We start from the raw sequence: 24,049 nt of genomic DNA on the forward strand, positions 1-24,049 counted from the left end.
GGGTGGTGGTGCTAGCCGTACAGCCAGCCACTTGCATACTGATTTGTCAAGGACCTGCTAATGAGAACGACTTCCAGTGACTGGGTCCACTCAGCCTTGCTGGACCAGGGGAGGAAAAGTAGAGGAGCCCCTAAACCCTCACAAAGAGAACCTCGTTGAATTTAAACAAAACTTCAGAGTTTTATTTAAGGAGGATTCTTCTTTGAGGATATCCTTGTCCCTCACTTCCTGCCACCTCTCCTACTTCTTGTTGGACAAAAGTCTTAAGCCAGAGAACATAGGGTGATCACAGAACTGCCACCCCTGTTTGGATGGGACCACAAGTCACTGCCTGAGCCTCCACCACTTCTGCAGGAAGCTGCAAATACGAAGAAATGAGATGCACATGAGCCAGCTGTCCCCCACTCCCCACACGGGCCACAAATGCAACCCCAGGCCAGACCTGAGATACCTGCTGAGAGTTGAACACTGTCTGCTTTTCCTAATCCCTCTTCTCCTAGTGAATTCCAGATTATTCCTGTCTAGCCATCCCTATTCCTGGAGAGGTAGTTGTTCTTAGCCTTCCTAACCTGTGGCATCTAAGAATGGAACCCACCTGCCAATCAGTGGCCAGGCCCCTTAGCTTGGCACTTATGTCCTATCAGTGTGGCCTGGGAGCCACTCTCCCCTCAGTCCCCAAGCCCCTCCTTTTACTTCCATGGAAATCGCCCTCAGCTGCAAAGGGCGATGCTCTTCACACCCAGCAGACTCATCTTGCTGCTTTGCACCTGCTACGCCCACCAGTGGGAGCACGTGGGAGCACCCACCCTCTCTTCCTATGCCTCCGTCCAGACAGCACCCTCTGTGATGCTGGGCCTTTCTTCCTTGGGGCTCCTGAAGCACCACGCCCTCTTTGTCATGGCCCTGGTCATGATACGGGGTTGATTCATCTGCATGGTGCCTCTGTGCACAGGAACCTGAGCCCCTGCTCGTGGGCCTCACCTTCACATCCTGGGTGAGCACAGGATTTGGCACAACATTTAGTGAACACAAGTGGATTTCACCATCTTGGACATGTTCTGAAATGTGTGTCCTTCAACAAATATCCACAGGGACATACCCACACACTCACTCGGTAGCACACCTGATTGCCAAAGACCCACTGTAAACCCTGGAGAAAGATCAGCCAGAGAGGAGGGGCATTTGCATTCTGGGAGGCTAAAAAAATCACACTGATTCCAACTGGAAGTGCACCCTTACCTCATCTCCAGGATCAGAAAAATTGACAGACCCCCTCTCTTTCAGCCAAAAGGGGGCAGGCCCCCTGTCATTATGGGCTGGCCTCCTGGGCATGTGCCATGAAGTCCTGTTCAGAAGGTTGGGAGCTTAAATTTAGGCTCTGTTGTTGGGGGTCTTGACATTTCTAATAAATTTTAACATAAACTGTACAATTTCATTTTGCACCATGTCCCACAAACTTTGTAGCCAGTTCTGCCCCCCACGGCCTCCAAGACCCTTAGTGAGCTCGGCCCCCATGGTCTGTGGCCTGCTGTGGCCCTTATGAGCAACATCATGTCCAGTTCAGACGAGCAGAGTGGCTGCTGCTCTGTGCCAGCCTGTCTTCATCTACAGAAAACAAAACCCTACAGCCCTTGCAGCAGAGCCAGGGGCCATGTGACCGTGGCCCTTGGACAGCACTACAACACTGGGACAGTGAGAAGACACAAAGACCCAGCAGGGAGGCTCGCCTCAGGGCTGCTGCTGTTTCCATAGGGCCACGGCTATTGGATCCCAAAGGCAGAATGCCAAAGGTGCCAGTGTGGGAAGGGGCACCCTGCTTCTTTATTATTGTTTCAAGTGTTCTCAAAATCACCCCAATCCCCAGAGGTTTTTTTCACTGTTGTAAAAAACTGCAATTTAAAATCTTTTTCTGATTTCTGGTCAGTGCCTATTTTTCTGAAGTATCCCAGCAAAAATCAAAAGCTGTCCACTACAGTATCCATCCTAAGTGGCCTCTTGGAAGCTTTTACTTGCAAAGTGCATGAGGCCTGGGGGAAAGGCCTGGGCTGTGGCGCTGCACTGGGGTCAGTTTCTGATTTGAGTCCAGGTGTCTGCAGCTCACTGGCAGTGGGACTTCTGGCCAGTTTTCCAGGCCCCTCTTCAAGCCTGATTCTTGCACACTGAAGTGGAGCAGTAAAAGCTACCTTGCAAGCTGCTGTAAGAAGCAGGGAAGGCAGCGGCAAAGCCCCCCCTGCTACTGGGCGCCTGCCAGTTCCCATTATAGGGAGGCTGATAACACTCCCTTGGCAGGAGAGAGACTATGGTTAGTAACAGGATGTGGCCTGGAGAGGAAAGATGTTGGTTTGGGCCATGGGTCCAGCACTTCTTAGCTGGGTGAGCTTGGGCAAGCCACTCCCACCCCCAAATCTCAGGCTGCCCATCAGCAATGAGTGTGTACTTTGTTCCCCGCCCATGATGGATGGCTGTGGGAACTGACTGTGATGAGGGGCACAGAGGCGCTCAGGAAATCACTCTCTCCTTGAAGACTCCCATCCATTATCATATTTCATTCTGATGCACATCATTTGAAACAGGTTCTTACCTGTTTGTTTAAAAGGCTCAATAAAGGGGCTAGGCACTTGCCTACCATGTGGGAGGCACTGAGTTTGAACCTCAGCACCACATAAAAATAAATAAATAAAATAAAAATAATAATAATAAAAAAGTCAAAAGGCTCAGTAAAGGTAGTGTAGGGTGCTGGCTACAGAACCAGAAAACCCTGGTGATCACTTAAACTCTGTATGCCTTGGTTTCCTCATCTGTCAACGTGGATAACAATGTTATCCAATGTCTTCCTCAGAGGGGAATCGGTGGTGAACACAGAACTATTCATTGTCTAGTTTGTCTCTGGTCCTTCTTGGGACTTAATGTATTTCCCTTTTGGCTTCCATGGGGACCCCCCAAATCTTATGATTTCCCCATTTTTGCTTAAAGCAGCATAAGTTGGCTGCTTTAATGACTTCATAGTCATTATCAACACACACCAATTCCTTTGACTTCCCTGGTTTCTAGTCAACTCATGAGAGTTTTGATTATCACTTTTCTTTTTAAAAACACTTGGCCATTGATTTCCACATGCAGTCTGACCCAAGCAAAGAAAGGTGGCACCATTTCTCTGGGCTTTCAAAAATAATGCAATCCCAATTGGCATCCCCCCAACCTCCGCCTATTTTTTTTTAAACCAACACTAGTTATACACATTAAAGCTTTGAGCCACTACAACCTGCTAGACCTTTTAAAATTACTATCAAACCATGTTCCCTTTAGCCTAAATGTGAACTAAATATATTAAGCTTGAGGATTTCACTCCAGCTCAGGTTTGGGGGTGGGGGTGGGGGAGAATGTGTGAAATCTTTTTTTCCCCACTTTATGAGATAAGCTGTTTTCTCCATCTCTGTGACCTTCCCACATTTGATAGGCAAGTCTTCCATGAGTTCAACCCAAGCCAATAGTTGGCACAACAGACAAGAGACATCTGGAACTTCTGTCAAGTCCTCATAGAAAACATGTTACTTCACTCAGCAACAGACCAGTCTGTGCTGTCATCACCCACATTATATTTGTCCTACTCATAGGATGCCATTAGAAACATAGGGTCCCATGTAGCATGTCCTTGCTTATAGATCCCAGGCCTCTCTCCTGTTGTAACTATTTCTCCAAGTAAAGGGCTGGTTCCAGTGTGTTCCACGTATCATATTTTCCACTTTGCTGACCAAACATTCCATACCCAGATCTGCAGTCATATGTTGTTTTTTTCTGGTTATTTCTGCCATTTTCCACTTTCTGAACTGGATTTTTGTATATGTGTGTGCGGTGCTGGGGATTGCACCCAGGGCCTTGTGCATGTGAGGCAAATGCTCTACCACTGAGCTACATTCCCAGCCATTTTTTATTTTGAGACAGGGTTTAGCTACTTTGCTGAGGCTGGCCTCAAACTTGTGATCCTCCTGTCTCAGCCTCCCAAGTAGCTGAGATTACAGGTATGCACTACTGTAGGCCACATAATCATCTCTTTAAACCCTACAACTTTAAGGCTTTAGTGTTTTTTTAATTCATTTTGGTCAAGTAATCATTATAATTGATCAAAACAGCATTATAACTCTATACATTATAACTCTAGTACATTATAACTCTTGACAATTATTAAAAATAACAAGTAAAATTTTAATGGAAGTGTCTCTTTAATGAGATCAGATCTTTCCCCCAAAGAGTTGATAGGTATGTAAAATAACATTATTTATTGCTAAAGAAGGCAGGAATCACAATCAATTATATTTCTATTTTTATACAGATATAAACACAAAAAACTTATGTGCATAAATAGGAAGATGGAGACGGGAAGAGTTTTTGTTACGGTCATGGCTTCTTGTTCTACAAATGCCTTCCTCTTCTTCCTTTTTTCTTCTGTTTTTCCCTATGAATTTCCTCTGAGTGAAATGCCATCATTTGTAATGACTTATCTGACAACTTGATTAGGCCTTCTTTCAAGTTTGTTAAAAAGCCAAAGACACTTATAAATAACCTGTCTTACACGATGATTTGTTTCCATTACTAAAGTAAAGAAAGAAAAGGATTTGTTCCCCAGTCATTAGAGATCTTGACTCTCTCAATTTCCATGTCATATTCCAAGTGTCTCTTTGTTGGGGTGCGGCTCTGTTGTGAGATTTGGAAGGGGTGAGAGGCTGGCCTGCGTGTTGTGAATAGGAAAAGGGCAATGTGAGAGGTGGCGGGGAAAGATCTTTGGTGGAAAGTGAGAAGACCCCAGAACACCACTGCCGAGGCGTGAGCAGCCTTGCGACCACACTCACGTCTCCTTGAGTCAGGGGAGAAGTCAGCTCACCCACGCATTGGCCATGATTAGTGCTTACATGTGCCCTGAAGACAGAGTCACCTATTTTGCCCAGAGGACAGAGTCATCTATTTTTAAAAAGTCCATATATTTTTTCTAACTAGATTCTCTGAAGTACGGAAGAGAGCTTTCCTTCACTTCCTTCCGACATTCTGAGCAACAGAGCAAGTCAGGAACGGATCTCCTGTTCTTCCCCCAGAAGCACGGACCTCTGGTGGGCAGCCCTCCATCACCACTCTGCCACCTCAGCACCAACATTGGCACGTGTTCTTAGCACCCATAAAAGCCCTTCCCGGCTCCCACTCTCAAGTCCTTGGTGTGGCATACAGCCGTCCATCATTACATACATCACTTACATCGATTATTTGGCAAGCCACCTGTTCCCTCTAGTACTGTAGAGCCAGCCATTCATCTCATCAAATCAGAACACGTGGGTGGCTTTCTTCAAGTTTTACAGAAAGAAAAAGCATGGAGCAGATTATGTATCCAAGGCACAGAGTAAGCTGCAGAAGAGCAAGAATGGAGGCTGGGTCTCTCAGGGTCCAGTCCACTGGATTGCATCCCTGTCGTGCTCAGAGGATAAAGGTTTCAAACTCCAGGGGCACAGTGTCGTCTTGAGGAAGGCTGAGGTGGCAGTACACTGAGGGTGGTCTACTAAGCAGGGCTCCTTAACCAGCCTGCCTGGGACTCCGAGCGTGAAATGCAGAGCAGGCTTAAGAAACGCCCCAGGATCCTCAGTTGGAAGACAGAACACAAACTCCCAGAGGACAACAGTAAGTACAAGTCATTAGAATCCAAAGACTAATGGCCAAGGCTAACAAGAGCTCAGAAACCAGAGGTGAACACTTACCGTGTCCCCAATCTTCAGATCTTCACACTTCCTCTGACCTGGGTAGGATACGCCATCTTGGCAGGTGGCAGTGAAGAAGAGACTGAGATCCTCAGGCTGATCCCAGACCGACAGCTCCACCTTAGACCGGATACTCTGAACAGAGGGAGACAGCAAAGCCCAAACCACTTAGTAAAGGCCACAGCTGAGGTGACGTTGGCGCTGGTTTTTGGATGCCACATGGCTTCCTCTAACCCAGGAGGCTTAGCCAAGGAAAGAGCCAGCAGGCTTGGTTCCCTGCCCTCCCCCTTTCTCCTCTCTACCCCCATACAACATCTTGGTGGAGCTGACTTGAGGTCTCCCTCAATGAGCTTGGACACATTAATAATGATCTACCAGCCAAATTATATTAGTATCTGCTTCAAGAGGTTATATTTGGTCTCCTGCTTCCCTCTCCAGAGCCACCTCTCATCCCCCACCCCAGCTTCACAGGTACAGTTTCTAAAAATTCTGGCATGTGCTCTCTAGGATTTGGGCCTTTTCAGGACCAAGATAACAATCCTTTGATCATTCCGCACTCCATCCAGCACCTTATCATCCTGCAAAACCAGTTCGGCAGGCACTTTCTCCAGGACCCACCCTATCATCCTTCACACTCAAGCTTGCCCCCACATCAGATGAGGTTCCTTGTTCATGAGTCTGAAACTACATTATGAGAGACCCATCTTCTGTGTAGGTTAAGATGGTGCAGGAAACAAAAAGCAAGTCAAAATGATTTACTGGAACAGAAAAAATAAAAGACTGAACACATCAGGTATCGGAAAGCACGTGGAGCATCGGGGGCTCTCGTTCATCTGGTTGGAGTGTTAGTTGGGACAGCCCTTTAGAAACCATTAGGCAATATCTCCTAAAGGTCAGGCCGTCCTCAGACCTAGCATTCACCAGAGGATTATCCCCAACAGAAGGGTTTACGTCACTAACAGACCTAGGCAGAAATGTTTATAGCAATACAGTTTATAATAGCTAAAACCTGGAAACTACGCAAAAGCCTAGAATAGTAGAATGGATTTTAAAACCTGCGGTGTTTTCACATGGTAGGAGGCCTTACAATAATGATAATGAACCAAATACAACTACATGCAAGGACAGTGACAAATCTCATGAATGTAACACTGCCTGAAAGAAGCCAAGACACAAAGGCTTACATGTTATATGGCTCTATTTACAGTCATAAAGACATTTTGGTTCACAACAGACCACATATACTAATGTGGTCCCATAAGATTATAAGAGCTGAAAAATTCTTTTTTTTTAAGAGAGAGAGAATTTTAATATTTATTATTTTTTTAGTTTTTGGCGGACACAACATCTTTGTTTGTATGTGGTGCTGAGGATCGAACCCAGGCTGCACGCATGCCAGGTGAGCGCGCTACCGCTTGAGCCACATCCCCAGCCCTGAAAAATTCTTAATACACAGTATTTTTACCATACTTTTTCTATGCTTAGATATGTTTACATACACAAGTACTTCATTGTTTTACAACTGTCTACAGTATTCAGTACAATAATAGGCTGTTCAGGACTGTAGCCTACAGCAAGAGGCTGTATCACACAGCCTCGGTATGCAGTAGGCTCCATCATCTGCCTTATGTAAGTACACTCTATGATGACTTTTGCACAATGAAGAAGTTACCTAAGGATACGTTTCTCAGCGTATGTCTTTGTCCCTGTTGTAAAACAGTGTACAATTTGCTGATCAGAAACAGGTAAAACTTATGGTTACCCTTGGCAGACAGAGAGGGACTTCCTGGTGTTGGAATTTTCCTGTGTTTTTGACCCAGGTGCTGGATACTCAGTTGGTGAAAAGTTCATGTGATTTTCTATATGTCTGTTGGTTTTGAAAAACTGCCTTTGAAAATCTCTAAGGAAGATGTTACTCTGGAGACCAGGGGTCAATGGAGTAATTGGCTTGTATATAAGAGTCATATTTTATCAAACATTAAGAAAACAACCATCCTAACACTAAGCACTCTGAGCAGAAGCAAGACATCATACTCTGAGAGACACATGGAACCCAGACCAGGCTCCCACGGCCCTCCTTCTCAGGTGCATCCCCGGGGAGAACAGCTGTCGAACAGAACAGCAGGCAGAATTGCCTCTTGTAGGTTTTCTTTTCTCTTTCTTTTTTTGCTGAGCATATAGTGTTAAACTTGAATAAGTGAAATATTCAGTTTTCCAAACAAATTAACAGCTTGTTGAAAATACTCTGCAAAAAAAAAAAAAAAAAGTCTCTCTCTTTGCAGCCAATTGTTTAAGTGCTTCTACACTCTAAAAATATGATTCTTCTTAAATCTACTTCCTCTTGTAAGTGCCAGCTTTAGCTGGTCAAGGGTCACAAAGGCAATACTCAACATGGCATTCTCTAGCTGAGCAGCTCTTTGCAGATCTGTCTTCCAACTGTATGTGAGTTCCGAGGGCCATGACGCATACCTCTCTGAGACTCAGCACAAGCGCTTTTTGAATAATGGGATGGACGAAAGAATGAATGTTTTAATAGGGCTAAATAACTTAGGCCAAGCAGATGAAAATTAAACTTATTTTTAAAGACAAATTAAATTTTAAAAATTTATTTATAATTGTTAATAAGTACGAGGATGAGATAAAACAGCATACCATAAAAGAGTTAGGTAGACCAGAGCTACACCAAAAATTGAAAACAGTCACTTGAAATATGAGGGCCCTGTGGTCCAGCAGCAGCAAAACGTTGGAAGGAAGCACTGGCATTTCCCCACCGAGATCTGCCAAAGCTGCCGCTGATCTGTTAATGGAGGACTTGGCAAGAGGAGAAAGAACACCAGTGATGGGGACTCCTACTCTGTGGTTCAGTAACTGCAACAGGATGGAGATCCAGTCCTATCCTCTACTTAGGCCACAAGACCCTGAGCTTGTGCTCTGACCTGAATTCCTGCTCCCCACAGTGCTGGGGAGTCAGAAACTCCTGGGATGTTAGAGGTAGCAGAAACCATGGAGATGATTGAGTTCAAACCTCTCATTGAAAGTAGCAAAAACCAAGGCCCAGGCTTAGCTGCTGGAGGCATGCAGGACCAGCAGCAGACTCTCTCCATCCCCCTGGTACGTACCCAAACCCTCTCACCAGAGACACACTTTTCTCTGTGGAACTGCTTCTCTGACTTTGGGAAGTGAGTACCCTGATTGGAGGTATGGGTTGGTCTCCCCCAAATGGGTGAGTTTCTGGAGAGCAGGGCTGTGTTCGGTTCACTGCTACATTGCCATGATGTAGCATGACGCCTGCCACCCATCAGGCCATTAGGGTACATCTGTGGATGAAGGAAGGAAGGGCAAGACATAATAGAGAATCAAAGCTGCAGGAAGTTCTTACGCAGTAAGGCCTTTATATGTGGCTCACTGGAACTCAATATAATTCCTACCAGACTTCCCTCTGGACATGATTCCTATTCCCCTTCCTAGGAAAAGGAGACAATGTCAAGAATGTCAGAAGTTTAAAGCCTATTCTGTAACGTACCCGGTCAGGTTAGGTCACATCTGTAATTGCTTTAAGTCAGGCCAGCTGTGCAGTGGGTGGAGCAGACTTTATGGCAACAACCAAAAGAGAAACATGTGCCCGGATAGGGGAAAACACGCCACGGCTGATGTCACTCCACATGCAGCCCAAGTGGTTTCTAGCTCATTCTGTCCTCTCCCACTTTAAAGAGGCCCATGATTTCTGTCTGAGTCCTACCACCCCCCACCCCCTTATCAGTGGGGCATGCTGCTGGCATCTGTGAGTACGGACCCGGGGCCTGTGGCTGAGCGCTGAGAGAGAACCTCTCACCGGGACCTGCTCCAGGCCAAGTTCCAGGCTGCCAAACTCCCTCAGGAGGACATGGTGATTTCTCACACTGAAGAATTGGGGACAGCAAGAAAAAAATGTATAAACCCACGAGCTGACAGATGCACATTACAAAAGCTGCATGCAACAGGCTGCTTCCACAAGACACCGCCTTACACCTTCCCTTTGCGCTCGGCTCCCTCCTCAGCAGGCCAAATACCACGGCCATCTCATCCGCTACATATGCTCCAACCCAAACCTCAGAGTGGCCCACAGAGCACTGGCCAGCCCTCCAGGGGAGGGAAGAGTCAACACCCCCGCTTAGTCTTGTGTTGTGTTGACTCACACGAAATCCACCACAAATTGCTCCAATGGGAAGGTAACACCGGAAATGCAATAGTAAAGCAGAGCTGTGACCAGACCCTGGCCAGAGAGCAGCAGGCGAAGGGCTGTGGAGAGCCTCTCCTGCTGGCCAAAGTGCACCCCACACACGACAGCCAGGGCAGACTCGCATCCAGGGCAAGTGCCAGGAGCCTGGAGCCCAACCTGGGCCTCCCCACTGCCACCCGACAGCAGCAAGAGGATGGTACCTGAAGGAAAAACAAAGCTCCATTCCTACTCTCGAGTCTCCACACGATCCAACACGACGCGGCTGGCACCAGAGGGGTGGGAATCCCTCCACCCCCGACCCACACACCAGGCAATCCTCCATCCAGCCGTGTGGCCTGTAATTCAAATCAATTCAGTTCTGACACTGTCTACCTGGAGACAAGTGTCAGATGCCACAGGTGGGGAGCTCAATTCTATAAGGACCCCCACACACTTCGAATGTCAGTTGTAAGTGGTAGGTTGTGACTTAATCTCTGACCCACTGGCTATAAATCTGGGTTCTTATCCAAATTATGCTAGGTTCATGTATGAATATACCACAATGAATCCTGCATATATATGTAATTATAATGCACTAGTTTAATAATAATAATAAAAATAAAAGGGAGATTAGTAGAACAGAACAAATGGACTCCTGAATAGGGAGGAGGAAGGAAGGGAAAAGGAAGCTACTGGGGAATGAGATTGATCAAATTATGTAATGTGCATGTGTGAATATGGCACAAGGAATCCCACTATTATATATAATTAGATTGCACCAATATAAAATAAAATCAAAGAAATAAATTAGGGTTTCCATGATGTCTTCCTCAAGTTCAATTAATGTATTAGGATGGGCTTAAAGAATGCAGGGAAAAACCTAACTTATGTTTACAGGTATGTTAATAAAAGCTATAATAAAGGATATATGATCCAGTATGTCCATGCTTGTGTGTAATCTCCACACATGCATGGACATCCAGATCCCCTCAGCCACAGGAAAATGCTGATGCACCGAGCTTTCCCTGTTTCTGGCAAACTCCACCCAGCCAGTTCTATGGAACTATGTGTCATCATGCTCTCTTTATCAAAGCCACAGGGGCAGAGGGCCTGGGCCCTCACCAGGAAATGCTCTGAGGGAGCCCAGGAGGTCTGTCGGCTGCTGTTGGGTCTGAACTTGAGCTGAGGATAGAAATGCCGGGAAGGAGCTTCTCCCCAGAAGCCCAGGAGCAGTCTTCTCAGTACCCCACAGAGCGCAGATGAGGCTGCTCCTTTGATCATGATTCCTTTAGTTCAGTGTCCAGCGCTTGAGACCTGAGAAGCTTCCAGTGAGGAGAGATCCCAGGAAAGAGGTGACCTTGCCAGGCCTGGGCCTTCCCTCACACTCCCTTCTCAAAGCCCTCTCAGTATGTGGTGTTTCAGCAGATCTGCTGTGCCCACGTAACCAAGCAAAATTGTTCTCCCTCTTTCTGAAATGCAAACCAGATTACTCACTGTATAATCTGAAAACCACTAAAGTATAAGTCAATTTGGAAACACTGTCTCACTGGGCTCTGGGCTCCGAGGTGGCCACTGGATCTTGTGAGGATTTAAATGTCAGAGGATGTTAGTATGTGGGGAACTTAGTAAGGGAGGAAGAGGAGCCCGAAGTATCACAGGAGATGGGCTGACATGGCCAGGAGGAAGGGAGGGCAAACTAGCCAGAAGTCCTCACACTGCCCAATCTGCTGTCATTAGGTACTGGGTCTCAGAGAGACAAGGTGCTGGGCTGGCTACACCCTGACTCTAAGGTCCCTCAGTGACTCCTGGTTTAGCTGAGCAGCACTTTGTAACTCAAAATAGGGCCACATCTGTAGGTGGACAAAGTCAACACTGGGAAAGGCAGGGTTCCAAATTACTCATTTATAAATCAGTCACTGCAGGGAAAGCAAGATGATTCTTATCACAGATATGTAATGCCTTACTGAGAGGTTCCCAGGTTAGCCCACAAGTCTATTTTATGTAAATTTGGGACTAATAGTGTTACTTCATGATACTTTATTTCAACAGGCTGATGATTCTGAAGTCTAATCTAGAAATTACCCCACCCCTGAGGGCATGGCGGGTACTGGATGCTGCAACCATATTGAGCCTAGCGGGGAGGGAATGGCCAAGGGAACATACTTCCCAGTTCAAAAAATTGTGCTCACCATTTCCTCAGGGAAGATGGGTCTGAGACAAGTGTTTCTTGGATGTCATGAACTGAGGGAAAGGATGGTGGAAAGAAGAAAGATTTGGGAAGTGATTCCTTGAATGATTGGCTTGAGATATGGAAGTGACTCCTAAATCATGTCCACGAGCTCCTGCACTCACACTAGAGCCATGAGCCCAAGACGAGTTACAACAGCACAGAATCTCATGTGCCACTCAGAATCCCTCCGAAAGGGCTCAATTGCAATCAAGTCTTCAGTGTGTGGGCAAAATGACATTGATTTTTTTCTTGTGTCCCCTTTGTCCCTGTTAGTCTGCAGTTCTCCACTGAGTCCTACGAGGATAAGGAATTCCAATTGACCTGCTTGCTGTGAGGCAAAGGTTGGAGCACATGCCTCTCACTTCTCACAGCCTGCAGCTGTGGCTAGCGGATGCCCTGCTGGCCTCACCCAGGGAATAAATGCTGTTCAGAACCATCTGGGCAACTGGATGGGTGGAGAGCACCAGCACACACCCACAAGAGGTATCAGAACTGGAGGTGACCCCAGGCTGTGGGCCTGAGTCTCACTGAGCCACTTGCTGGCTCACTGGGACCAGCCAAGGATGAGAGGGTGGAGACTGCGGAGGGAAGTAGGGTCAGAGCAGAGCTGAGTCCACGAGCACGACGCACTGCCCCCCTGAACCCACATCAGTCCCCAGGCACTCAGTAGGAGTGAGCAGGATGGAGGAGGTGATAGGGGCCAAGGCAGAGACTTACATTGTATGCATTGATAATCAGCTGGATGATGTTCTTGGAATCTCCGTGTAAAATCTCCACTGTGGTCCCAGGTATCAGGGCTGTAAAATTCTTGAAAAAGAAAGAAGGAAGTAAGTCCATTTTGCCTTCCGTTCCATCAGAGTGAACACTCCTCTACTGACTAGAACACTAAGGGCCTGGCACTCTTGGGCCACCCTCCTGCACCACACATGGGAGAAGCTGCCAAAAGGGAAGGTGAGAAGAACTGGTGCAAGGACCGACTTGCTGCAATGGCTGAGGAATCCCAGAGCCTGCGGAAAAAGGCTGACAAACCTGCCCTAAAGCACAAAGTCTCAGAGACCTTGCCCCTCTGGCCTGTTAGGGACAGCCTCTGTCCATCCTCTGAGGAGGACATGTTTTTCTTGCCCTCACTCCTCTGGTCTACACAGGTGATCCCATGTTCGACTTCCAGGATATACTGTCTGTCCCCAGGAGTGCAAAGGGCAAGTTTCCCAAGGGTCTCAAGTACACTTTCTTTCCTCAATAGGGAGCTGAGGACCAATAGGGTGCCCTCCCAAGGACCTCTAGATACCTCTGAGTGTGGTCTTGGGACAAAGCAGGCGGCCCTGAAGGACTGGCTGCCCTCTTCCCTCAGTACTAACTCCTAAACACGGCTCTTGTAACAGGGATGGAGCAGCCACTGCCCTCAGCCTGCAAATCCCTTATTTTTTTTTTTTTTTTTAGTTTTTATTGCATGTAACATCCTCCCTGGCTTCAATCATGTTCCATATCAAAAAGTTACTGATGATGGCAATCTGACAAATCCACTTTCCAAAAACAGAAAGTCCACATTTATGGCACTCTGCAGAGTCCCTTATGAGGCACTTCCCTGAGCCAGGGGACTTGGTTCTGGGAAAGGATGGCTAAAGCTGAGTAGGATTTCTTTTCTCTTCTCATAAAACATCTGGAAGCCCACGACAGTACATACCCATTAATCCCTCTAAAAATGTACTTTGTAAAACGCATCAGCCTGCCATTTTCCAAACAAACAAAACAGCAGCAACAGATTCTCCTCCCTGTTTTCATTGTCTAGAACAGACTCACACAAAAAGAAGCTCAAGAATTCCAAAAGACACCTGTGGCTTTTCACCAGGGATAGTCTTCACAAGAGTCATAGAAAGACAGGATCAGACAGGATTCTTTGTGAATATTTAGGGGATTCCTGGTGAAGTTTCCTAACCTCTCAGCAAAAAGGACATCAGAGGTGAGGGTGGGCTTCACCTTCAGCTCACAGAAGTTGTGTATCTCGGGTTTCGAGTTCAATGTGTGACCTGCCCATTGTGGCAGGAAAGAGTGCTCACAGGGGAGCTGATGACGATGCATGACAGGACAACCAACCTGGGAACAGTCTCATTAGATGGAAAGGACCCTACAGATGGCTCCGTGCCATCAGGACATTGGCTGTTCTCTTGGGGAGCTCCTATCCCAGATGACCCCCTGATCACCACTCTCTGCTAGTGAGGCATAAAGAATGCTGAAGTAGTGATGCAGGCTGCTTACTTGAATATTTAAGTGCACATCTGCACTTATTTCCCTTCCCTATAGAGTATGCCCCTCCACGTTTCCATTTCATCAACAGAAAAGTGGGGATTCACACCATTTTCAAGGATTCTCTCAGAATCAAACTGAATACCATAAGTTTAAATTCCTTGTAAAGATATTCATGGCTGTGCGAATGCTTGAGTTTTCCTCAATATAAGATTTTTTCACTGGATCAAGTCAGAGCTACACTGCACTCCTCCTTTGTCTCTCGCCACACGGAGCAGGGCTGGGAACAGGCCTTACCACTCTCCCACTCCCGTTCTAACCTCCCTTAGAGTCAGTGAAGCCCCAGAACCAGGCCACCCTCCATCCCCACCCCAAGGCATACCTTGTAGAGCATATAGTGGTTTTTCGTCACTGCAAAAATGAGGTTGATGTTGTTCTCTGCCAGCTTCTCTCCAAGCAAGGCAAGGGACGGATAGTCCTAGGGCCAGGGAAAATCAAGGCTGTGACACTTGGGATGAGCTGAGAGCCCAGCACCTGCTCCAACACACATTCAGCTGCTCCACATTTACCATGAAAAGGAAAGGTTTCCCTCAGGTGGCCCCTCAGAACCCTCAATCCCCAGTAGCAGCTCCTGACTGAGGGACTTTGCAGAGGTGCCCAAAGGACCCTGAGGTACTTGCCAGACACCCCAGAGTGGTTAAATGAGGACTGGGGCTTCTCCAGGCTGCTGTGTCTCCATCCTCCAGCAAGATTCTGAGGCCCCAAGGAGAACAACCACTGTGTCCTACCATCTGCCTTCAGCACTCTGTGCTTCCCTTTCTGCCCTAAGACCTTCCCTTGCCCTATTTTCCATTTCTTGTGCCCAACCACAGCCTCCGCTCATAGCTCCGAACAGGAGGAGGAGGCTGCTGACCACTGGGCTAAAAGCTGGCCATGGGGTGGGATGCAGAGCCAGGAGGCAGGAGGAGGCTGAGAAGCAGTTAAAAGGGTCCTTAAGGATTTTAAGGTCTGCTGAGGGGCACAGAGGTTGCCATCAGCTGAGGTCCTACAGTCTCGAGTCTTTTCTCCATATTCCACCACTTCTGGATAATTTGGAAGGCCTCGACATGATCACTTCTTGAAACTGGAGAAAAATGGGCTTGTCTCACAAAGAAAATTGGGAACAGCTCCTTCCCGGCCAGACACCAGAATGGATTTGGGAAAGAAGAAGGTACAGATTTCTGGAAAAGACCATATTGTATGTGTGGCAAGAGCTCGAGAGTTGTTGGGGCTGGGTAATGGGTATGCAGGGGTTCGCCGTGCTTGTCTATTACTATATGTGTTTGAAGTTCTGTATAAATTCTTTTAAATTAAGTGGCTATTTGTCATAGGCTATTGGGAGTGGAGGATCCCCAAGGCTCCTGGTCCAGCAGTCCACCTGCTGCCCCTCTGACACTGACAGGGAACTCATTGTCTCAGAGAGCCATTTCTAGAAGCCAGGAATCCTCCCTGTGACTTCCATCCCAGTTGTGAGCTCTGTAGGAAACCATTCCTCACATTCCTTTAAGATCCCCTCTGCCCATGGTCTCTCCCGACTCCCCCGGTTACCTTCTTCCTCTACCAAAAATCTCTCCACTTGGATACATAATGGCAGAAAGATGAACCTGCTACAGAAATCCCTGGGAAATGTCCCAAGTTAATGAGGAGTTCCAGAAACCCACTTGGAGAAGAGAGAAAAAAGGATGAGACCAAGAACCGACCAAAGGCCAGTGAGGACTGAGGGCCAGAGAAAGGATCAGAGGTGGGGTGAACACTGCGAGGGAGGGGTCCCCCTCGGAGCCTGGCTGCCCCTCACCATCTGGTTGGATGCAGTGTACTCGTTGGCCTCGTTCAGATGACACTGGCCATCATGTGGCTGCACCAGGCCCCCCAGTTTTCCATCCAGCGCGATGTGGGGCACGTCGTCCGTTGTGAACACCAGCAAGTGAAGGGCATCCTTTCGCCAGCCGATTTTCTCCTGCAGGACAGAAAGTGGAAGGTCAAGAGTCCTCCTGCCCAAGCCTTCCCTGGTGCATCCGTGGGACACTGGCCCATGTCCAGGGCTTGTAGTCTAATCGCAGGCATGCCCCGGCCATGCTCCTCTATGGCCCACTCTTTAAGCCTCTGGCAATAGGTTCTGCAGAGGCTTAACAGACCTACAGCCTGGGCCCAGGAAACCTAGATGCACAGACAAATCTCTAGGCCTTTGCCCACACAAGCTCGTGTGCCTCCCCCCCCCCCCCCAGGTCATCACATTCGTCCTGCTCCTTCCAATGACATCTCCTTCCTATCTGCCCCTCTTTCACCTCACCTATTATTCCTTCCCCAGATCCACTCCAGCCACCCCATCACATGCTCTGGCTGGGTTTGTCTGAGATAATAGTTAAATAATAGTTAAATAAACATCTCAGTCCTCCAGTTAGACATGAGGCACTCAGGACCAGAGTTCAAATAAACAAGAGACGGGGAGACAGGTCTGATGTTTGAGGAGTTGGTAAGAACTGCTGTCTATTCTATTCTGGCAGATGTAAACCATTCCAGTTATTAACAGAACCATTTCATGTCTCAAGTCAGTCAGATAAGCTCTTTTCCTCCTTCCTGCTTCACTAAATGGAATTTATCCAATCTTTTTTTTTTTTTTTTTTTGGTACTGAGGATTGAACCCAGGGATGCTTTACCACTTAGTCACATTTTTATTTATTTGTTTGGAGACAGGGTCTTGTTGCATTGCCAAGGCTGGCCTCAAACTTGTGATCCTCCTGCCTCAGCCTCCCAAACTGCTGGGATTATAGTCATGCACCATCATGCCTGGGAATTTACCCAGTCTTTGGGCTGTACCCTTGCTAAATGCAATCTGTGTGGCAAGGGAAGGACTCTATTTTTCACATCTGTCACTGTGGCCCCAATGTGGCACATAAACACTCCCAGTCATTATGATCAGAAGAAGCTAGACTCTGACACAGAGCAACAAACAAGTGGTATATATGGCCACTTCTTACTAAGTGAAAAGGCATCCCAAGATGTGTTGGCAGCGGGGTGAATGGATGCGGGACTTCAGCACTGCCCAGAGTCAGCTACCTGTGCACCTGTGACGCTGAAATAAGAGACTGGTCACAGACTGAGCAGGTGGAACGCTATTGCTCTTTCACTGCAGATGAGGAGCCAAGGGCATCAAGCTCTCTCACTTGTCTCAAAAGTGATACGGAAAAAGCTCGATGAGCTATGATACTGTCTTGCTCCAGAAGCAGCTTGGCCACAGAGAAATACATCACCAAATGTCAGGGAACGCAAGGGAGAGAAGGGGTTGGACGAGAAGCCAGTGACGACTGGAAGCCAGGGGACCTCTGTGAACAAGGACCTCCCTCTTTTGGGGAGTCGGTTTCCTAGGCACTCAGCATTCACCCAATATACAGCCACTCATCTCCTGCTGTATGCCAGGCCCCACAGAACATCCTGGGTCTACAGAAAAACTTGCTCCAGGTTTCAGAAAGTTGAAAGCCTCAACACACCACGATGAACATGTCAACGAAGGCAAATGCAAGGTGGACGGAAGCCGGGGAGGACAGGAGGACTTCCTAGGGAAGGAGAACTTGATGAAGAGGACATTTTGAGGAAGCTGAAGGAAGAAATAAGGAGGGAGAAGGCAGAAGAGGGGTGGGCATTTTAGGGACTAGCAAAATACAGAAGAGAAAGAAGCACAGCAAGGAGGTGGGACCCAGAGGTAGGTCCCTTGCAGCTAAGCCCTGACAAAGCTACTTGTGGAGTGGAAGTTGGGACATGGCTCTTCTTGGCAGCACTGTCAGGGGTCACAGCGAGGCTTCTGGGTTGCTGCCAGTGTTCTGTTGCTTGACCTGGTATTTTCATTTTGGGAATATTTCTCAAAATGTACTCTTATATATATAGTTTATTGAGTGTATATTTATAAAGAGTTACAAACTTCAAAAGAAATAAAACAATGTATCACAAGCCACTGAGTATGGAAGTGAGGGGGCAAAAGGCTTGGGAGAGAAAGCATAACTGAGAGAGCTGTTGGACAGGCAGGGCAGCCCATGCCTGTAATACCAGGGACTCAGGGGGCTGAGGCAGGAGGATTGCAAATTTGAGGGCAGCCTCAGCAACTAGTGAGGACCCTGTCTCAAAATCGAAAATAAAAAGGTCTGAAGACTTAGCTCAGTGGTAAAGCACCCCAGAGTTCAATCCCTAGTTAAAAAAAAAAAAAAGAAAGAAAGGAAGGAAGGAAGGAAGGAAGGAAGGAAGGAAGGAAGGAGAGAGAGAATATGTGTATGTGTATGTGTGTGTGTGTGTGTGTGTGTGTGCACGCGCGTGCTTGGCAGGAAAATGTTGATTTATTAGCCACAAATCATGTGCTAAAAACAGTGTAAGATAGTAGAAGATCAACCTTCAATTTGACAAAATGTATTAAGAACCTTACAGAAAATTGAGACCTAAATAAATGGACAGAGGTATCAGTTTCACGATCGAGGAGTTAATAGTGTTCAGATGTCATTTTTCCACAAAGGGACTCACAGACCTGACATGTGCAAAATAAAAGGAAAATTACTTTGAAAGTGACACATAAAGAGCATTTCAGAATGGCCCTGGGAGGCCAAGAAAGGGGCAGCACTGTGCAGGATTCTACCTGCTGCCTAGGAATCCACCCTTAGACTCACTGGCATCTGGACTGGCCTGAATGACCTAATGACCAGACAGCTACATTGTGCCCAGAGGCTCAAAACGCATGTCAAGAGATTGAATTCTTGTTTTATTAACACTTCCATTCTGTTCATGATTCTTTTCTTCATCTTCCAACCTCATGTAGCCCCTGTTCCTCTCAACATTCAAGAGCTCATATTAGCTCCCATTTATTCTGGCTTCCAGAGAACACTGATTCAGAACTATCTGAACCTGTGTCTCCCAAATGGCAATTTTGGGTACCAGGGATTGAACTCAAGGACACTCACCACTGAGCCATATCCCCAGCCCTTTTTATTTTTTTATTTTCAGGGAGGGTCTTACTAGATTGCTTACAGCTTCACTAAGTTGCTGAGGCTAGCTTCAAACCTGCAATCCTCCTGCCTCAGCCTCCTAAACTGCTGGGATGACAGGCATGTACCACCACATCCAGGCCAAATGGCAATTTTTAAGAACCCAAATAAAGTCCTTTTTACTTTTACAGTTATCTGAGTTTGGACTGATCCATACACAGTCATGATCAAAAACCCAGAAAGCCTTTTTGAGAAAATGACAAGCTAACTCTAAAATGTACATGGAATTGTAAATAATGGAGACAAGCCAAACAATTTTGAAAAAGAACAAAAAAAAAAAGGAGGAGTATCATCTAAGGTCAAGACTGATTACAGAACTACAGCAATCAAGACAGTGTGCTACAGACAAAATGCTACCCTCCCTAATCTTGTACTGCCTAAGTGACCCAGCTGAATTTCTAACCCACCCAATCTTGTTCATCTTTGAGGAAGGTTGCCTGTAGACCAGAAGTTCCAGAGCCAGCGAGGTGGACAAAACTGTTTGGATCTATGACCACCAGACAACCTCTAAGTGCACTATAATCTATCTTCTTAATAAATGACCCCCACCCAACGCCACTGACAGTTAACAATTGCCAGGCAGACAATCAGAAAGAACCAGAAAAGGAGCAGAAAGAGGTGGTGCCTGAATTCCAGGGTAATTTCCAACCTATTCCCAGAAAATACACGAATATTCCTCCCTTTATTAGCCCTTCCCTGCCCTCATTTCCTTCCTTTTCCATCCATAAATTCCCAACCCGCAATGAGCTGAGAAGTTGACTTGCAGGTTTATTCCCCACTTCTCCTGTTCTTGACCAGGAATAAACCATCCTTCACTGTTCAATTGTGCTCAGTCCTGTTATTGGTTCCACAATCCCAAGAGAGAAAGAGGACCTAGTTTGGGGCCAAAAATCGGTAACAAAATGTATGGATACAGAGATCAGATACAGACCCATACATGTTTAATTTGGCAGGATATTGGGCTCATTAGACATTCATATGCAAAAAACAAAAACAAAAAAACAATGAAATTCAACCCACACAGGTCATGTACAAAAATTTACTCAAAGTTGATCATAGACCTAAATGTAACTTAAAGCTATAAAACTTTAAAACCCTTGTGACTTTGGTATGGGCAAATATTTCTTGGACTAGACGAACTATGGGATTAAAAAATTGATGAATTAGACTTCATCAAAACTAAAAACTTCTGTTCTTTGAAAGACATAGTTAAGAAAATGAAACGACAAGGCACAGACTGGGAGAAAATATTTATAAAAGGGGCTGGGTTGTGTCTCATTGGTAGAGTGCTCCCCTAGCAAGTGCGAGGCCCTGGGTTCAATCCTCAGCACCACATAAAAATAAAAAAATAAAGATATTGTGTCCAACTAAAAAATGAATATTTTAAAAAAAGTGTAAAAAAAAGAAAATATTTATAAAAGGTTAAAAACTAATAAGGGGTTTGTATCCAGAATATATAAAGAACACTCCCAAGTCAATAAGAAAACAAACTATATTTAAAAAGTGGTCAAAAAATTTGTATAGATACATCACCAAAGAAGAAACATGATTAAAAATAATGTTGTTGAGGCTGGCCTGGAACTTGGGATCCTGCAGCCTCAGCTTCCCAAGTCGCTGGGGTTACAGGTGTGTGTCACCACCACTCATCTTAAAAAGGATATGTCTTTTGACTCACTGATGCAACTTCAGGAGAATCTATCCACTAAAAGCTGTATGAAATTACACCCCAAAATATTTTTATTAATAGTAAGAAAAAGGCAAACTCATGAATATCCTTTTTTAGGAAAAGGTAAGAAAATTAAGATATCCCCTGCATAGCTGTTAGAAATTATGTATAACAAAGTGAAAACAAAAACTCAGCACTACAATTGTATTGTGATTACAAACCACTGTGAAGGAAGCATAACTCTCTATTTAAAAGGGAGAGAGAGAAACAAACTACACCATAGTATCGTACGGGTTGAGATTATGCGTAATCTCTTTTGATTATGCGTAATCTCTTTTATCTTTTTTCCATTATTTTCTGAACTGATTTAAATAAACAAGCACTACTTTTGCAAGACGGGACTTTAATTGCTGGTTTTGTCACTGAAGTTTTTCCGTCTCCATTTCTTCCACGCCAGCATCCTGATGGTCTTTTGGGAACATACACCATGGGAGCAGCAAGGGGACCAAACAATGTGGAATGCCTCATGATGAGCACTGGAATTTTGCTGCTGCCCCTGACTACCTGTGTTACTTTGACCCACTTATTTAACACCTCAAAAGCTTTTCTTGTCAGTAAAACAGGAATAATAATAATACTTGACACGGACCAAGCATGCTCTGATTCCATTTATTCTTCACTACAACCTTGGTGAAGTAAGTCATAGATTGTCATCTTATAGATGAGGAAACTGCTGCTCAGAGAGATGAAGTAATCCACCTACTGAACTAGAAAAGGCCAGAAAAGCCAGACTGAAATGGCAGGCATCTTGTCCACAAAGCTAACCTAGCTAGAGCCAATCGTATGGGGAGAGGAGGTCATGTGTGTGCACAATAAATCAGACAATCGTACAAGAGCCTGGCACACGGCAAGCTTTCAACTAATGACTGCTGCATCCAAAATAAATGTTTGTTGAATGGAAGGTGGCATCTGAAATGGAAGTAGCTCCACAAGTGCAGAGTGGCACAGCTTAATCATAGTAATTCTGTTTTCTCTGAAGTGGGCTCTTGTTCTATGAATGGTGTTAATAGCCGTGGTCCAGAGGCCGGGCTGCAGGAATGCATCAGGACACTCAGCCGCCCAGGCATGCAGGTCTCACATGTGGTGACCGCAAAGGGTATTTACATTGAAAATACTTTCCCTACTGTAGGCTTGGCTGGTAGAGCCCTCTGTTTAGAAGATTTAAGTTCTGTATTGTAAGTTCAGGGCATGGAACAATAGTGAGAAAGAGGATTTTTTTTTTTTTAAGGGAAATCACCGAACTATAAAATGGAACATGACAGAGAGGTCAGACTCCACAAACCTTAGAACAGATGAGTCTGGGTTCAACTCTCTGCCTTGCTCCAAGGGGGACCCTGAGTCAGCTCCCACCCACTCTCATTTGTGAAATTAAGCTAAACTTGTCTTGCAAGGCTGGTGCTAGGTTTTTAGAAATAGTGTATTAAAAAGTACTTAGCACATGAAAGTAACTATAAAGGGAATCTATAATTATCACTTTAGGACCAGTAATAACTTTTACATCTCTTCTTTTACTACTTGATGTGTGAATCTACACCATTGTTACAGGGAATACTAATTACTGCATAGCAAACAGTTTAAAAGCCCTGCATTAATTAAAAACCACAATGAGATTCATACTGCATGCCTATTTAAATCACTAAAATTAAAAAGGCTGAAGACACCAAATGTGATGAAGATGTAGCAACTGGAACCCACCCTGCTGGTAGGAATGTAAAATGACACATGAATTTTGGAAAACAGTTGGGCAGTTTCTTGGAAAGTTAAACACCTAACCAGATGCAGTGGAACGCGCCTGGAATCCTAGCAATTCTGGAAGCTGAAGAAAGAGTCACAAGTTTGAGGCCAGCCTCAGCAACTTAGTGGGACCCTGTCTCAAAATAAAAATGGTGCCAGGTGCAGTGGTGCACACCTGTGATCCCAGCGGCGTGGGAAGCTGAGGCAGGAGGATTGAGAGTTCAAAGCCAGCCTCAGCAACAGTGAGGCACTAAGCAACTCAGTGAGACCCTGTCTTTAAATAAAATATAAAATCGGGCTGGGGATGTGGCTCAGTGGTTGAATGCCCCCGAATTCTATCCCTGACACTAAATATATAAGTAAATAAATAAAAATGGGGATATTGATCAGTGATAGAGTACCCCTGGGTTCAATCCCCAGCACTGCCCCCCCCCAAAAAAAAAGAAAAGAAAGAAAAAGGTTAAACACCTATCGTATGACCCAGTCATCCTCTTTCAGGTATTGGTCCAAGAGAAATGAAAGCACACTTCCATACTAAGACATGATCACAAACATTTATAACAGCTCTCTCATAACAGGAAAAACTAGAAACAGCCCATGAGTTCATCAACAGGGAAAGCAGGTAAGTAAACTTCTGGATATCTAGGCAACTCAGAAACTAAAAGAACAAATGGATAAACTCAAGAGCACAAAGAGTCTCAAAATAAATGTGTGGGTTGAAATGAGCCAGGCCAAAAAAAGGGAGTATATATTATGTATATAAAAATTTTAGCCAATGCAACCTAATGTATAATGAAACCAAATTCATGGTTGCCTGGGGTGGAAGGGAAGGGAGAAATGACAAAGGGGCACAATTACACTTTTGCGGTGAAGGATATGTTCATTACCTTGGTTGTGGTGTGGTTTCTTGAGAGTGTATGTATGTGTCAAATCTGTCAAACTGTACACTTTTGATATATCATTGTGTAGATCAATCGTACTTCAATGACTTTTTTTTTTAAAGAAGTCTTGATTTGTTCAAAATATCATTTAAGGGGCTGGGGATGTGGCTCAAGTGGTAGCGTGCTCGCCTGCCATGTGTGCGGCCCGGGTTCGATCCTCAGCACCACATACAAA

The 24,049-nt window shown here is 45.7% G+C and overlaps 1 protein-coding gene across 2 annotated transcripts in view; it reads right to left on the minus strand.

The window, feature by feature from the left end:
- Itgb5 (integrin subunit beta 5) overlaps positions 1-24,049 on the minus strand; it is a 114,111-nt gene that overhangs the window by 36,187 nt on the left and 53,875 nt on the right. For both annotated transcript variants that reach the window (XM_058583526.1, XM_046457933.2), the window contains exons 6-9: positions 16,245-16,406; positions 14,793-14,888; positions 12,884-12,973; positions 5,739-5,873 (exon numbers count right to left, since the gene is read on the minus strand). In XM_058583526.1, the coding sequence (XP_058439509.1) occupies positions 5,739-5,873; positions 12,884-12,973; positions 14,793-14,888; positions 16,245-16,406 (483 nt within the window). The remainder of the gene's footprint in view (positions 1-5,738; positions 5,874-12,883; positions 12,974-14,792; positions 14,889-16,244; positions 16,407-24,049) is intronic.

This window comes from Marmota monax, unplaced genomic scaffold (assembly GCF_021218885.2).
Source record: "Marmota monax isolate L192 unplaced genomic scaffold, Marmota_monax_Labrador192_F-V1.1 WCK01_AAM20220418_F8-fsc00052, whole genome shotgun sequence".
NCBI classification, from domain to species: Eukaryota; Metazoa; Chordata; class Mammalia; order Rodentia; family Sciuridae; genus Marmota; species Marmota monax.